At 39.2% G+C, this 14,993-nt stretch overlaps 1 protein-coding gene across 14 annotated transcripts in view; it reads left to right on the top strand.

The window, feature by feature from the left end:
• Positions 1-14,993, top strand: part of ABCC1 (ATP binding cassette subfamily C member 1 (ABCC1 blood group)) — a 60,490-nt gene that overhangs the window by 25,671 nt on the left and 19,826 nt on the right. For 11 of the 14 annotated variants that reach the window (XR_012676096.1, XM_075165078.1, XM_075165077.1 and 8 more), the window contains 12 exons: positions 848-1,075; positions 1,767-1,944; positions 2,666-2,827; positions 3,584-3,676; positions 5,053-5,256; positions 7,790-7,936; positions 8,318-8,405; positions 9,969-10,038; positions 10,909-11,035; positions 12,221-12,397; positions 13,473-13,640; positions 14,019-14,196. Coding sequence is in view for 13 of the 14 variants with exons in the window: in XM_075165078.1 (XP_075021179.1) it covers positions 848-1,075; positions 1,767-1,944; positions 2,666-2,827; positions 3,584-3,676; positions 5,053-5,256; positions 7,790-7,936; positions 8,318-8,405; positions 9,969-10,038; positions 10,909-11,035; positions 12,221-12,397; positions 13,473-13,640; positions 14,019-14,196 (1,820 nt within the window). In the remaining variant the exon portion in view is untranslated. Of the gene's footprint in view, positions 1-847; positions 1,076-1,766; positions 1,945-2,665; positions 2,828-3,583; positions 3,677-5,052; positions 5,257-7,789; positions 7,937-8,317; positions 8,406-9,968; positions 10,039-10,908; positions 11,036-12,220; positions 12,398-13,472; positions 13,641-14,018; positions 14,197-14,993 lie in introns of those variants that run through there. The other 3 variants (XM_075165076.1, XM_075165073.1, XM_075165084.1) reach the window with 3 other exon arrangements.

Below are 14,993 nucleotides of genomic sequence, written 5' to 3' on the forward strand. Positions count from 1 at the left end.
TATGAAGAGCTGCATCAAGTTTCCCTTAGTCTTTCATGATCCAAAGCTGATTATTGTTACTTTTGACATGTGGGACTTTCTCTGGGGAGGGAATGTTTTCACACAGTCAAACTTCAGTCACGTAATTTAGGAGCTTGGGCTCCCTCTATAGTTAGTGAAGCCTCAGGAGGGCAGTTCAGGGTGTAAAAGTGAGAAGCTTGTTTCTTTCCTTTGACTATATAGGGAGCCTGGGCATCTAAGCCAGATGACTAAAATTAGAAAGACTGCATGCCTGCAGTTTCCATCCTACTTTCATCATCCTTTACTGCAGCAGATAGAAGTACCTTTTCATTGCAGGAAAATTGCTTGCTTGCTTGCTTACACAGTGTATTTTTACATACAGCTTGTCCTCAGAAGTTTGGAAGTACGTAGTTTGGCATAAGCCAGATGTATGAAATTAATGTGTTCAGTCCATTGGGGATGACTTCGTATAAATCTGACTGCAATCTTTTAACTCCGATGGTACAGTGAGGCCTTGATTTTGAAGAAAGTTCAGTATACTGGATTCTAGAATAATAATGTCCTTTGCTCTTTAAGTTTAACACAGGTTACGGCCCTATTCCTTGTTTGCCGAGGCAGACCTATAGGAATGTTATCTATCCCTACAAAGAACACCATTTCTGAATGGCAGTTCATTTAGCTATGGTTGTTGTTATGATTAAAAAGGTGTCCGATTGACAGTAAACCCCAGTTAACTGTTACGAAGAGCAATAAACAGTTCGTAAACATCTCATTTGTATACTGTGCATTTTTCCAGTTGGCTTTATGCTTGAATAAAGGCTATATTATATACCTACTTTTATTTCAGGCAACCATTAAACATGTTATACTCGCCCAAAAAGCAGCAAAAATCAAGCGACTCAAATGGTGATGCAACAGAAGAGGCTGAAGCTTTGATTATAAAACCATCTCAGAAGAGCTCTGAAGCATCTTTATTCAAGGTGTTATATAAAACCTTTGGGCCGTATTTTCTCATGAGCTTCCTGTTTAAAGCTGCACATGATCTCTTGATGTTTGCAGGCCCAGAAATTCTGAAGTAAGACCTATATACTTTATTATTGTATTAAAAGTACGTGGACAGAATTTAAACCACACTGGTGTTTCACTTGCCAAACTGCTTTCCCTTCAGCTGGTTCAATGGGGAAGAGTTGTCACATAAGTTAGAGCCCATGCACACATGATTTGCACATGATTTTGGTCCACTGGTTTTCAAATTACAACATCATGCATTAAATGTTTGACTTTTTATGTTCCTTTCCGACATTAGGAAGGCCAGGCAGCAACATAATCAACAATAGCAGGAGAGTTTATTTAATTCTAACCTGTAATGATTGTGGGACTACAAGTCACAGTATGTGAAGCAACAGAGAGCTAAGGGGGTGGAAAGAGTTGTGTTGCTTTAAGGTGAGAAGAAGTAAAACGACTGTAAGCGGTTGTATTTTAGCTGGAGGGAATATGAGACTTTAGTGTAGCTCCAAGAGAATGCTGTACGTATAAGGTATGTTATATTTTATGTTTTATAGTAGTACATTGTTAGGAGGAGGGAGTGATGTGTGCTAGTGTAAAATGATCTCCAGTTTCTAAGACGTTTGCTTAAGTGTTATATCTAAGTTTGGTACTTTGGGTGCTTGCATGACCCATATAATGTTTGGAATAATCTAAAGTTGTAACCCTCATGTTTCATTTTGATTTGCATATATCAAGAGAACTAATTCCTCTCTCCACAGATTGCTAATCAGCTTCGTAAATAACAAAGCTGCCCCAAACTGGCAAGGCTACTTTTATACAGGGTTGCTGTTTGTTTGTGCCTGTCTTCAGACACTGATTCTTCACCAGTATTTTCATATTTGCTTTGTAACTGGAATGAGGCTCAAAACAGCTATTGTTGGTGTAATTTATCGAAAGGTAGGTGTTTCTTTAAATATACAACAATATCTCTCAGTGACTGTGCGAATGCATTGCTTAAGTCTGAATAACTAAAGTAGTTAGGAGACTCTGGTTAAGTTGATTCCTAACTCTCAATAGAAATAAGAGAGTATCTAATTTATAAATAAAAGCCTTTAAGATAGAGCAATTTTCTGATTTACCAATTAAAGTTCAGGCACCTTCTTCTTCCCACTGCCAAACAAGAAACTTTGTCTCGTTTAGACTAGGGGTCTGAAACTGCTTCAGTTTGTGCAGAAATTAAGATGCATCTATACAGCTTCATTTGGGACTTGGCAGCAGTGCCACCTCATCTTGGAATAAGCTGGAACATTTTAGAAAGCTGAGGACTGATTGCTCTGTGTGAGAAAAATGTGTGACAAGAAGTGAAGATTCCGCTTCTCTCACTAAAAAACAAAACAAGCAAACAGTATCCCCCACCCCGAGCAACCAACCAACCCTAACCCCAAAGACTGCTTGTTGTCTTTAATTCTATTAGTTTAAACCCAGCTGCTTGCTTCAAATGATACAACATGCATTTTGTAAGATGTGCAGGGTAAATAGAATATGAAGCAGGAAAAGGATTGCTTGTAATTTTAAACATGAAGCTCTGTAAAACAATTGAATTCTGTGGAGAAAATGCAAATGAGTAAGTCTTCCTTCATGTTGCCTTAATTGTTTTTTATTTTTAATCTGCATCTAGGCACTTGTTATCACAAATTCTGCTAGAAAGACTTCTACTGTGGGTGAGATTGTGAATCTAATGTCTGTGGATGCTCAGAGATTCATGGACTTGGCTACCTATATAAACATGATTTGGTCTGCACCTCTCCAGGTGATATTAGCACTGTACTTACTGTGGCAGGTGAGTATTGTGTGGTGTTTCCTGTTTTGACTTTGGCAATGTGCTGCTTCCTATGGTCATACAGAGAGCTGTTGTTCAGATCACTGGAGGGTTTACAGCAGTGTGGAGAAAACGCTGTTTGTTTAGAAGCCATTCAGAGCTCCTTTTGTCACTGCTGTCAAGAAGCAAGGCAGGAGGTTCTTCATTTGCACATCTGAGTGCATGTGGGGAGGATGCAGATGGGAGCTACTACCTGTGGGGGACTGCAGACCTATAGTATCTCACTTGTCAAACTGAGAGATCTTGGTTCTGTACTGAGAGTCACTGTATGAGATGTTTGCTGTTTCTAGTCCAGACAGTCACCAGGCTGACTGTTCCTGATTCTCACTGTCAATCAGAAAGGCAATGAAATTCCCCAAGAAGTCGGTCACTCCCTGCATGGGTCCTTACTTCAGAAGAACAGACAAACCAGCAAAAACTGGAAAACATTAAAAGATCTCTGTATGTGTGTATAGAGAGAGAGAGAGATTGATCTATACCTGTATATACCTCTCTATATGGGGGCTATATATGTATGTGTGTTTCAAAAATGAAAGCACATAAACATCAACCCAAGCCCCTACTTGATCCTCCTCTTCTTCCCCCAAGCTGTTCTTGAAAAGGGAAAAAGAGATTGAAAAGCTATTTCAGAATGCTTTTCTGTAGTATATGCAGTGGTTTGACCCAAGATTTTTAAAAATGAGTTTGAATAAATGTTTACAATTAAGTGCATTTCAGAATTTAGGTCCTTCAGTGCTGGCAGGTGTGGCTGTCATGATCCTTCTGGTTCCGATAAACGCTGTGATGGCAATGAAGACAAAAACCTATCAGGTTAGAACCTTTATATATGCGACAGGGTGCTTTTAAGAAACTTGTTCTGTTCTTTGACTTGTTCCTGAGGTTTGTCCGTTTAAATTTTTTTCCTCCTCTATTTATCCCTTAAAAAAAGGGAAGGGAAAGAAAGGTCAGAGGCATTGTGTGTGCAGAATAAACAAACTCACGTATTTTTCAGCCTTATAGCATATCTGTACATAATGGTCTAAAAATTCTGCAGTAGTTAAGACCGAGGTAGCAGGGTAGCTAACTTCATGAAATGCTGCATGATTGGATTTGAATTAGTTTAATTTTTAACTTGCTGCCTAAGAACTAAAGTGCAAACATAAACTACTGTCTGCCTAATGATAATGAGTGACATACTCCCATCTCCAGGATGGTGGTTGCAGTGTTGGGGTGTGTGTGTGTGGTTTGTTCTTGGGTGTGGGGGTTTTTTTTTTTCCCCCCCTCTTCCCCCCCCCCGGAGGGATGAGGAGGGAGAAGTCTTAGTTGTTGGCTGTTCTTGATCCCTAGTCGATTTTATGTAGAGGGGATCATTTTGTTACAGAGAGTCCACATAAGTAAATGTAGACTCACACTCTCATGTTTTCTATTGCAAAAACTACTTCCAACAGCCCCACCACGTGCTTTCTGGTACAGACTTCACTATTAACTGAATTTACCAAACGTCAGAGGAGATTGATTTATTTAAATGAAACCTTTTAGCTCTAGATGTTCATCAAAATATACCACAGCATTTGGTTCCTACATGGGAGAAGTAGGGGATATCTAGCCTGTCACAGCCAACTGCCACTGGTAACAGCTGTCTGGGATAGCTGTACTAGTGCTGAGTCAGAACATCGTTTCAGCTTTGCACTGCCCTCAGTAAAATACTTTATGAAGACAGAAACTTCTGAAGAATGGACTTTCTTCTTATGGCTGAATGGAAAGCTTTTTGCCTTAGTGCACCATCAGAAAGCCATTGATAGTGCTGAAAATGGAGCAAAACCAAGTTTGGTCTAAGGTTAGATGCACATCACTGAAGCTTGATTATAGTGGCTTTTTTTTTTTAATTCTTGTATTGTACCTAGGAAGAACGTGAGTCCCAGGGCTCCCTGATGCAGGGTTGATCCCACTTAAACCAGTGCCATAACTGTTTTGAACTTGGTTCGGATTTTTAGTTGCATGAAGCATTCTTTTAATTGGTTTAAAACATCTTGTTAATTCTGCATATTTGTTTGTTCAGATAGCATCTCAGATTTCCTGCTTGGGAAGCTAGTAAGCTTTTGATGATAATGAGGTAAATTTTGCCATTGCAAAATACAAAGCTCAGAACTTTGTGGCTCTGCCAAGTATTGTGCTCTGCTAATTATTTTTTGCAATGTTGTTTTTAGGTGGCTCAAATGAAGAGCAAAGACAACAGAATTAAGCTGATGAATGAAATTCTCAATGGGATTAAAGTTCTGAAACTTTATGCTTGGGAATTAGCCTTCAGAGAGAAGGTATTAGAGATCAGACAGAAAGAACTCAAAGTCCTAAAAAAATCTGCTTACCTTGCTGCAATGGCAACCTTCACTTGGGTTTGTGCTCCTTTTTTGGTAAGTGAAACAAATCTAGAAGTCTGCTCTCCTTTTTGGGATCATACTTTCCAAAGCAACGCTTGAGAACTTGTTTTGGTTTTGTTTTTTAATGAGTAGAAGAATCAGAATGCCCTCCACAGTGGTGGGAAATTGAACACTTATTGCTCCACTTTTCTATGAAAAGGCACTACTGTTTTCTTTGAAACTTAGGAGCATCCAAGTTGGATGTATTTTAGAAGTTAATGGCTTAAGTATTTAAAAATAAAAACCTCCTCTGCATCACCCTCTATTTTTGGTGGCGTACTTGAGGAACCTAAGATTAAATGTACTGTCAGATTTAGAAGAGGTTACTAATGCGCACAGTACCCTCCAGGTGGTAGCTGTGGCTGACAGAGTAAAACTTACCTTATTTCAGCATCTTTTTGAGAGCAGCAGGTCCTTAGATAAGAGTCCTTGATCGACTGGGACATTGTGCACCAGGCTTACCTCTGACCTGGGTTCTCCCAGCATCTGTTTAAGAACAATGTGGAGAGGTAAAGCCATGGCGTACCCTGGGATTGCTTCAAATTCTTGTTCAAAAAAAATATTCTTGATATGTGAAACATCCCCACTGTGTTTGTGGTTAGCTTAAATTTAAACTAATAAAAGGGAGAGAAGGGTGAGATTGCATCAAAATTGCTTCAGATCCTATTAGAACGAGGGGTCATTGTTCTTGTCTGCAGAAGCAAATAAAAGCCATGACTACATTAGGATAAAATATGTGCTGTTCCAGTTGAAGGTGTTTAAGTGTACTTTCCAGTCTCAGATTCCTTCCCTACAAACACTTTTAGTGTTTACATTACGTTTTGGGCATGATGAAAGGCAGAAGAAGCAGTGCCCGGGTTAGGAAACATCAGCTGCATTCTTAAGTGAATGCTTTTCTAAAAGAAGTCTGAGATAGTTTTAATACAAATACATTATTAAATGAAGTTTCTAAATAAAACTCTGCAGGTGGAATCCTTAATGCTGTTCTGTGGAGTCTGAGAAGACAAATTCACCTAACGAGTAGCTCTGTTTCAGTGCATATTGTGAATGTGTGGCAATGGTCCTACACCTAAGGGGGTTTGCCACCGGGGCAGAATTGGTACAGCCCGAAGTGTATGGCTGCCGTTTAACATCCTGTTTCTCGGATTTTTGTTCTTTCGTATATGTTCTTCTGAACTTCTGATTAAAGAATTATTGCAATTGCCTACTTGAAAGCACTTTTGACATTCAAAACTCTTTATTTCCTCTACTCCTTCTCCTGTTTCCGTGGCCAGGGCTCTTTAAGACATTGTTTAGTAATGATGTCAGGAAACTATTCATTTTGCAGTACCTCCCCTACTGCTATGTGTGCTGATAAGGGTGTATTTCAGACTAATTGCTGGTAACACAAGAGTGCAGACATGCTGCTTGTGAGGTTATTCTTTGGACCCTGTTTTGTTTTTGATCTCTGTGGGAGGGCTTTCTCCCTGGGATATGGTTGTCCAAACTGAGGATTGTACAAACAAGCTACTGTACCAGGCACAGCTGAGTCAGCCGCCGTACGAAGAACAATACGTGACTTCACAGCAGTCAGATTTATAACAGAAATACTAATGTCTTCAATGAATGCTGTGCTTAGATGAGACTGTTCCTTAGGCATTTGAGCTAATTGTTTCAAGTCTTGTGGGAGGAGGAATGCCAAAGGTTAGCCTACCTTGGTTTCTTGTTTTAAGTGGCAGTCTATGGGAAAGAGTTGCTAGATCTTGTGATATACTCAGGTATGAGTGGTGTTACTATGGAAGAAAACACTGTGAAGGGAATAGGTCTGAAAGTGAACATTTGGTTTTACTCAGTTTACTTTAATTTTACTGTAATTTAATAAACACATTTTTAAAAAATGTAAATAAGTATATGGATCTTTTGAATTGTTTTTATACCTTATGATTGATGATAATAATGGTTCAATGTAATTTTCTTGTTCAGCATGGATCTTAAGCTGTGAACTGTTTAGGTACTGTATGGCTTTATCTTTGTAATGCAGTAACATTTTAAGTTTCTTGGAAAACAATCTATCCATGATAAAGTGGGCTGTACTTGGAAATGTAGGGTTGTGGTAGTCTCTACAAAATATAAAATGGGTTAGCATTGGGGTGTTTCTAACTTTTCTGTCTATATGTCTGATCCAGTATCTGGTACCATGGGGAGTGCCTTAAAACTGAGAGAGCAGCAGGAAGGACTAGTGATCATTCCTTCCCTTCTGCAGTGTGACCGCACATAGCCTGGGACATTTGTGGTTTCATCCTTGCTTTGTGAAGAAAGTGAGCACTTGACACCTTTCCAAGAGGAGCCATCAACTTCTTTTTACAACAATCGATTTAAATCAAATGTTTGTTTTGCAAAAAAGTGTCATCAGGAGCAAGGAAGTTACCAGAACATTACTCTTTCTTTGATTTGTAGACCTCTGATTCCAGTTGTCAGACTGTGTGACTCCTGAGTTAGTGGCTTTAAAAAATGTTATCCTAACTGTAACCATTACACTTTGTTTCAGGTTGCCCTGTCCACATTTGCTGTGTACGTCACAATAGACAAGAACAACATCTTGGATGCTCAGAAGGCATTTGTTTCCCTAGCATTATTCAACATCCTCAGGTTTCCATTGAACGTGCTTCCTATGGTTATCAGCAGCATAGTAGAAGTAAGACTTCAGTCATTAGCAGGTGTTTCTGTGCAGAAGTAGCCACTGGGTGGAAAGATTACATTCCTGTGCTTAGAGAATGTCCACTGGTGAAATTCAGCCACCTCAGAAAGGGAGCTTTGCATTTCCTGTGTGTTAAGTGCTGTGCAAGCAAAATTACTAATCCCAGTTATGGTGGATGGATGTTCCTGAAATCAACCATATTTCTTGTGGTTTGGGAAGTGCGAGTTTGATGACTATCCAGGAAACTATGCAATGGATTTAAGTAAGGAGGGATTAGGAATGCATAATAATGATGTAATATATATATGCTGCAAAACAACAAGCTCTTAAATATAATGAGCAGAGTATAAGATAGTTTTGCATCCCTTTCCCATGCAGGCCAGTGTCTCCTTGAAGCGCCTTAGGGTGTTCCTGTCTCATGAAGAGTTAGATCCAGACAGCATAATCAGGGGTCCCATCACAGAGGGTGAGTTTCTTTTCCTGTTGAAAATCAGCGTGTGCAGGTTTTGGGTGGCTTCGCAGTGTTTCTTTTGCTTTTTGTGACAAATTTACTGCATTTTGGTGGTTTTCACTGATAAATTATAGCCAGAAAGCAGAGGAGGGAGTTTGTAAAATGAAAAGTTTCTAATATAAAGTTTCTAATATATAATATTAGAAATAATATATATATTAATATATATTATATATAATATAATATATAATATAGATAATATATAATATAATATATATAAAAATATATAATATAATATATATAATATAAAGTTTCTAATATAAAGTTTCTACCACCTTCTCAGGTAATTTCTTTCCCCAACTCCTGTGTCCAAACTACAGAATGGTTGCATCCAGACACAGATGGACACTTTAAAAATTACTTGTTAGACTGTTTTAAGTGTAGCCATTTGAAATTTGTAGGCAGTTAACAGAATGATAATTAATGCTGTGCCAAAACCCAGAATTTTGGAGAGCAATCATGTAACACTTAAGCACCCTTGAAAGAGAAGGGGTAAGTCCCAGTTCTGGCAAATGCCTCTAGTTTCTGTTTTGTGCAAAGAGTGTAGCTCTCAGCGTCACTCCCACTGTATCCAGTGTTGTTGGTTATAAAGTTATAAAGAGCCGTTTAGGAGACAGATAAGCATGAAGGCAGATTTACTGAAAAACTAATGTGCTTTTTCTTGCAAAAAAACCCCTTGACTTTAACTATGTCAGTCATTTCTAAATGAATTTTCTTACTTCCTTTTTACAAAGATAGTGAAATCCCCATCACTCCCTCTCATGCATTTTAGTCACTTGGCTTTCCGATAAGCAGTGATCTGCTGTATTTTTTTTTTTCTCTCCATCTTCCTTTTGGGAATATCTCCTCCCCTTTCTCAGCTGAATACATTGTTCACAAATCTTTAGTGTGGGGTTTTGGTTTTTTTTGTCCGTAATGGGTTGTACTTGCATACTAATGCAAGTATTTATCTAGGCTAAGTGTTGCATACCTGGTTGAATTAGGAGTGGTATATTTTGAGCTGTCACTGTAAAAATCTACAGATGCCAGTACCATGCGACATTTCACTGAACAGTATTTTTGATCAAAGTTATTTTATTTGGTAGTTTGATTTATTTTGCCCTATCATTCTTGTAGTAACTTGGCTTCACACGTGGAATTGGCAGTTTAGCCGATGCTTCCATTGAAGCACAAGTCAGATTGAGACCGCTGGTTTCTTGAACTGACTTTGCAGTGCTGCAGCTGAGTTGCTGGATAAAGGAGGATGCAGCTGAGTTAAGGCAGGATCTTTGTATAGTGGACATTCGTGTACCTGCTGGTTACTGAATAAGTGTAACCTCAGAATCTCTGCTGTTTTGATAAATTCAGTAAAAGCAGAACACAAGCTTTTTGGTAAGTAGTGGGTTGTTGTTCTGCTGGAAAAGTAGCTTTATACCTCTGCCTGTGTGTGCTTAGATTGACTTCTGTGGCATGATCCAGAGCATACAGTTCAGCTGCTTGCATTGGCACTTTTATAAATACGAATTTTCTATTTGTCAGCTGAAGGAAGCATTGTTGTAAAGAATGCAACGTTTAGCTGGTCCAAAAATGATCCTCCTTCCCTGAACAGGTAAGAATTAGTACCCTTTGTTCTGCTCCATAATCTTGCTGCATCATAAATGATCTGTATTTGAATTATAAAATCTGTATGCAGAAGAGTTTGTTGCCTTAAAGGAACAGGAGAACAAATAACGTTTGTTCTATATCTTTTTTTTAATGCATAAAGAAGAGTAGCAAGATGTATAACGGGAGGAGGGAAAGCCTCAGAGATTTCAAGCTCTTGCAATGTGCTGCAGGTGGGATGAGCTCCATCTAGAGGATGCAGCCAGATTAGCCCCTCGTAATTATCCTTAGTCCGTCATGTTCGCACTATGTCCTCAGAGTCTTCCTTTTAAAATCTTATTCTGGCTGAACTGTAGCCATCCTTGATTCCCATCCTGGAGAAAACCAGTGAAGAAACCTTGCACATGGTATGACTAACAAAGTAACTGGGGTGACGCAGCTACAAGCCGTGTCTTCCCTGTGCCCTGTCTCCTTCCTTAATTTTGGCTGCTCTTTCTTGGGCCTTAAATTGTATAATCTTTGGGACAAGAATGCTGTTTAGGAAGCATCCACTGATATTTACATTTGTGATCACAGAACATTTGAGAGAAATACTGGACAGGTTGTGTCACAGTGCCTTTTTTTTTTTCTTTTTTCTTCTCCTTTTGACTAATTATTGACTAATTACATATTAAGATGCTATGTCCTAAGTATAAGAAGAGCTGGGTTCTTTCTGAATGAGAAGTTTGCATTTTGAAACAGTTAAAGTTTCTGTGCTGTGACAGCATTTGCAGTGGGTGTTCACATTGCATCTGGCTTTATATGGGCTGTTCAATGGACTGTTTAACTACTGGGATGTGCCAGCAAGCAAGGCTGAATTATGTGCACTTTATTTCAGCATTAATTTCACTGTTCCTGAAGGCTCCTTGGTAGCTGTTGTTGGTCAAGTTGGCTGTGGAAAGTCTTCATTGCTGTCTGCATTACTGGGGGAGATGGACAAAAAGGAAGGCTACGTGGTTGTCAAGGTGTGATGTGTCTGAAGAATTGTTCAGCTATTTGTGGGTACTGCCAGAGGGATTCTAGATTTTCAAACGATGTGAAGAGGGGAAGAGACAGCCTTTCAAATGAATGCGGTTTTTAGCCTGATTTCCTGGTGAGCCACATATATGCCTTAGCCTGCACTCTGTCTAATTGCCTGTTAAGCCTCGACCCAACAACTTCTAAATCTGTTGGTTTCCGATTTAGCTAAATAGACAGAACGATGGAGGTCTCAAAGATAAGTATTCTGGTGAGTCTTGTTGGCAGTCAGGTGTGAGGCGGGTGTGACGCTATTATACATACTTCAGCCTGAGGAAGAGCAGTATTGGTTCATACCTTCTTAGACATCAGAGAATTACAAGGAGAGAGGGTACACCCAGATATCCAAACACGGGAAAAGCTGCTGTTGTAGTTTGTACTTTCTTAGACATCAAACTTGCACAGAGCTCACAGAGGAAAAATGACCTGGAAGTAAGTAAATAAGTTAAAAGTCCTTGTTTTGGATTTTGCTGCTGCTGTAATCTATGGAAAGAGAATTATTTTAAGAGCAAAACAAATATGTTGCATTTAAAAGAATGCACGTTTGGTCACCTCCAAATTGTTCTGGAAAAAGAAAGTAGGTGAAATCTGAATCACTGATTATTTGTGCAGAAAGAGAAGGCAGAACTAATCTTCAAAGCAAAATACTTTGCAGTAGACAATCTCTTCCTTTGAAGTGACTTCTATATAAAAATTACTTCCCCTGCTTTCTGCAGAAATCTCTTGGCAGGGATGCATTTGTGAAACACTTGCATTCCAGATTAAATTGTTTTATGCAGAACATAATTTATAACTATAGGAAAGAACTAATGACTTCTGACATTCAAACATTGTGCAAACATACTCTCTAAACAAATGTTTCTCTCCAAGTTTATGTTAGAGAATCATATTTTGTTTGAAGTCCTTTATTTTCCACCAACACTTTTTGTTACATTCACTTGCAGAGAGGATTATAAAAATAACATTTTGGAGGAGACGGTAGCCCAAGAACTACTTTGTGCAGTTTTGAAATGACCATATGCAATTTGTGAGGTGATTAGCACTGTCTACCTCACAAAGCCCTTCTGTGCTTTGACTTTGTGTGCAGACTTATAGTCTAAAGTACTGAATAAGGAACTTTATTTTTCTTGCAGGGCTCAGTAGCCTATGTTCCTCAGCAAGCCTGGGTCCAAAATGCTACTCTGGAAGATAACATTATCTTTGGAAGGGAGATGAATGAGAGCCGGTACAAGCGTGTGATTGAGGCTTGTGCACTGCTGCCTGATATAGAGATTCTTCCTACGGGAGACAAAACAGAAATAGGAGAAAAGGTATTTAAATACCCATTCTAACATAACAGTGCTATTGCTTGTCCTTAAGGCCATATGACTTCTATTCTACTTTATCTTAAAGTTGTATTGAATTTAAAACATTCAGAGTACAAATCCTCTAGAATAAGAGGCAAATTTGAACAGTATGTTTTCCTTGTCTTTAAGCCTCAGAGGGGAGGAAACCGGTCCTCAATTACAAATGCAAAAGCATCTTGCAATGACAGTTTTTAATCATCTCTAAGTTGCCATGGTCATAGAGCAGAAAAACGTACGGAAACAGGAAGAGAGGAATCTTCTAGAACACTTCAGTTTCATTTAAAACAACCCCCTTCCCCACCCACCCCCAAAAAAATCCACCCCAAAACCCAAAAAACAAACCACAACCACGACCCCAAAACTGGCACTTGGTTGCAAAAGTATGTGTGGTGTGGGGTTTAGAAACTTGCATAGATGTTGTAGCGCTCTGCTATGGGAGCAGGACCTAGTGTCCCCAAACCTCGTGGCCAGCAGGGTATCTGTATGTAACCTGCTTGGCGTTCTGCAAAGCTGATGTTCTCCAGAAGACAGGGGTATGTAGAGATAGTGCTTTGCCTGCTGACTAGTTATAGGTGGGATATAGCTGCCAACTGACAGCCCCAGATTCAGTAAAGGATGCAGCTTTATCTTCCTTATTGGTCAGCAGGCCAACTGAATTGTAGAGTGTGAACAGAGTTGTTTATTAAATGAGAGGCAGCACTGCAGAAATACAGCTGAGAAGAAAAGTAGCCTCTGAATGTACAGGGTTAGGTAGGTCGGTCTGGGTTAATTGCTTTACAAGACCAGCAAACAAAACTATTTTTGACTAGCCCCTCACTGACAGTGAGAACTTGATAGATGTGCTTCCTTCCAGAGGATTTTGACTGTATTTGCTTACGCTATTGTGGTAGTGAAATTATTCGTGATGGAGATCTGTTTCATACAATATTGAAATTTCTCTAATTTGCATAAACCAGCTATGACTTGTGTCTTTCACAAACTGTAGCAAGAGATCTCTTTTCAGCTGTAAATAAAGGACCATATTTTCTTGTTTCCCCAGGGTGTGAATTTGTCTGGAGGACAGAAACAGCGAGTCAGTCTTGCTCGGGCGGTTTACTGTAATGCAGATATCTATTTATTTGATGATCCTTTATCAGCTGTTGATGCTCATGTTGGGAAACATATTTTTGAAAAAGTTATTGGACCAAAAGGAATCCTGAAAAATAAAGTATGTCATAATGAGATACTTGTCTCTAGAGAATTACTTGTTTTTCTTTGCTGAGTTCAAATGATTTCAGGTTTGTTAAGTTGCATATTCAGACTTTTGTTTAACATCTGAAAAATGAAAGGATCCTTCTGAGATTTTTAGAGGACTTCTATAAAACACGGAGTTTTTATAATTAAATGTGCTCTGGTTTCTGTAATTCAAAATTTCTTGATGCAAAAATCCAGACAAGGACAGTATTTTTTCTTAAAAATGCTGCATGCCTGTCCATAGTTATTACTGTGTTATACACAGAATTCAAGCAGCAAGAGCAGTAGTTCAACCATTGTATTAACTAATTTGAGATGTTAGAAAAACTTTTTTTTGTCTTTTGCTATTTAGACACGGGTTTTGGTAACCCACGCAATCAACTATTTGCCTCAAATGGATACAATTCTGGTAATGACTGATGGAGAAATCTCTGAGATGGGCTCCTACCAGGAGCTGCTGAAGCAAGATGGGGCTTTTGCCGAGTTTCTTCGTACATATGCTAATGCTGAACAAAGCATGGAGAACAGCGGTAAGCTTACAGATACATTCTCTTGGGATAAGCTGACGTGTGGCATGTTAAGGGAGTCACGTTAAAGGAAAAATATTAGTAGTGGAAGGAAAGTTAAAAGAAATTATTATTTCTTGTGACATACCTATATGTAGAGGTGCTTCACTCTTGAGGGCATTGAAGGCTGTGAGATTAAACATGCATTCTTTCTTAAAATTTAGGAACAGATCTGTAGTAAAATTCCTCTCAGAGCAAAATTCAGATGGTTATGAGATCAAGTAAAGGCCATCTGGGGTTTATACACACTTTCTGTGCTTATTAGGATGTGTCGTCTTTATGCAGATAATTCCTTTGGGGATGGGGAGGAGGAAGCAGCAGCTCATCCCTGACTAGCTGACATCCTGCTTCTGCTTTAAAAAGCAGCTGTAGAGCTGCACTTATACAGGAATATACTCTAGATTTTTTTTTTTTACCTGCAGATGGTTGCAGTATTGGATTTTAATAAGGGAACTTAGTCTCTTGCCTCCAGACTGTTTTCTTCAGCAGCTTGCTGTGGTGATTTTCTGACACTCCTCCATAAGCTCATGTCAAAAAGTATGAGGGGTGGTTGCACTGTGCTGCCTGGGGTTAAGTTGTTGGCATGTTGAGGCCTGTTTGGTAGCAAATGCCTGCTGCTGAGTGCTGCAGAGCAGGCTCTCCAGAACAAGGAAGGAATTGAGCCCACTTTTCCCATCATCTTCCATTTGGAAAACCCTTGGTTCCCACCCATTCCCTAGAGGGAAAGCAGGGGCATTTTTCAGTCTACTCCTCACACGCCC

This window comes from Calonectris borealis, chromosome 16 (genome assembly GCF_964195595.1).
Source record: "Calonectris borealis chromosome 16, bCalBor7.hap1.2, whole genome shotgun sequence".
NCBI classification, from domain to species: Eukaryota; Metazoa; Chordata; class Aves; order Procellariiformes; family Procellariidae; genus Calonectris; species Calonectris borealis.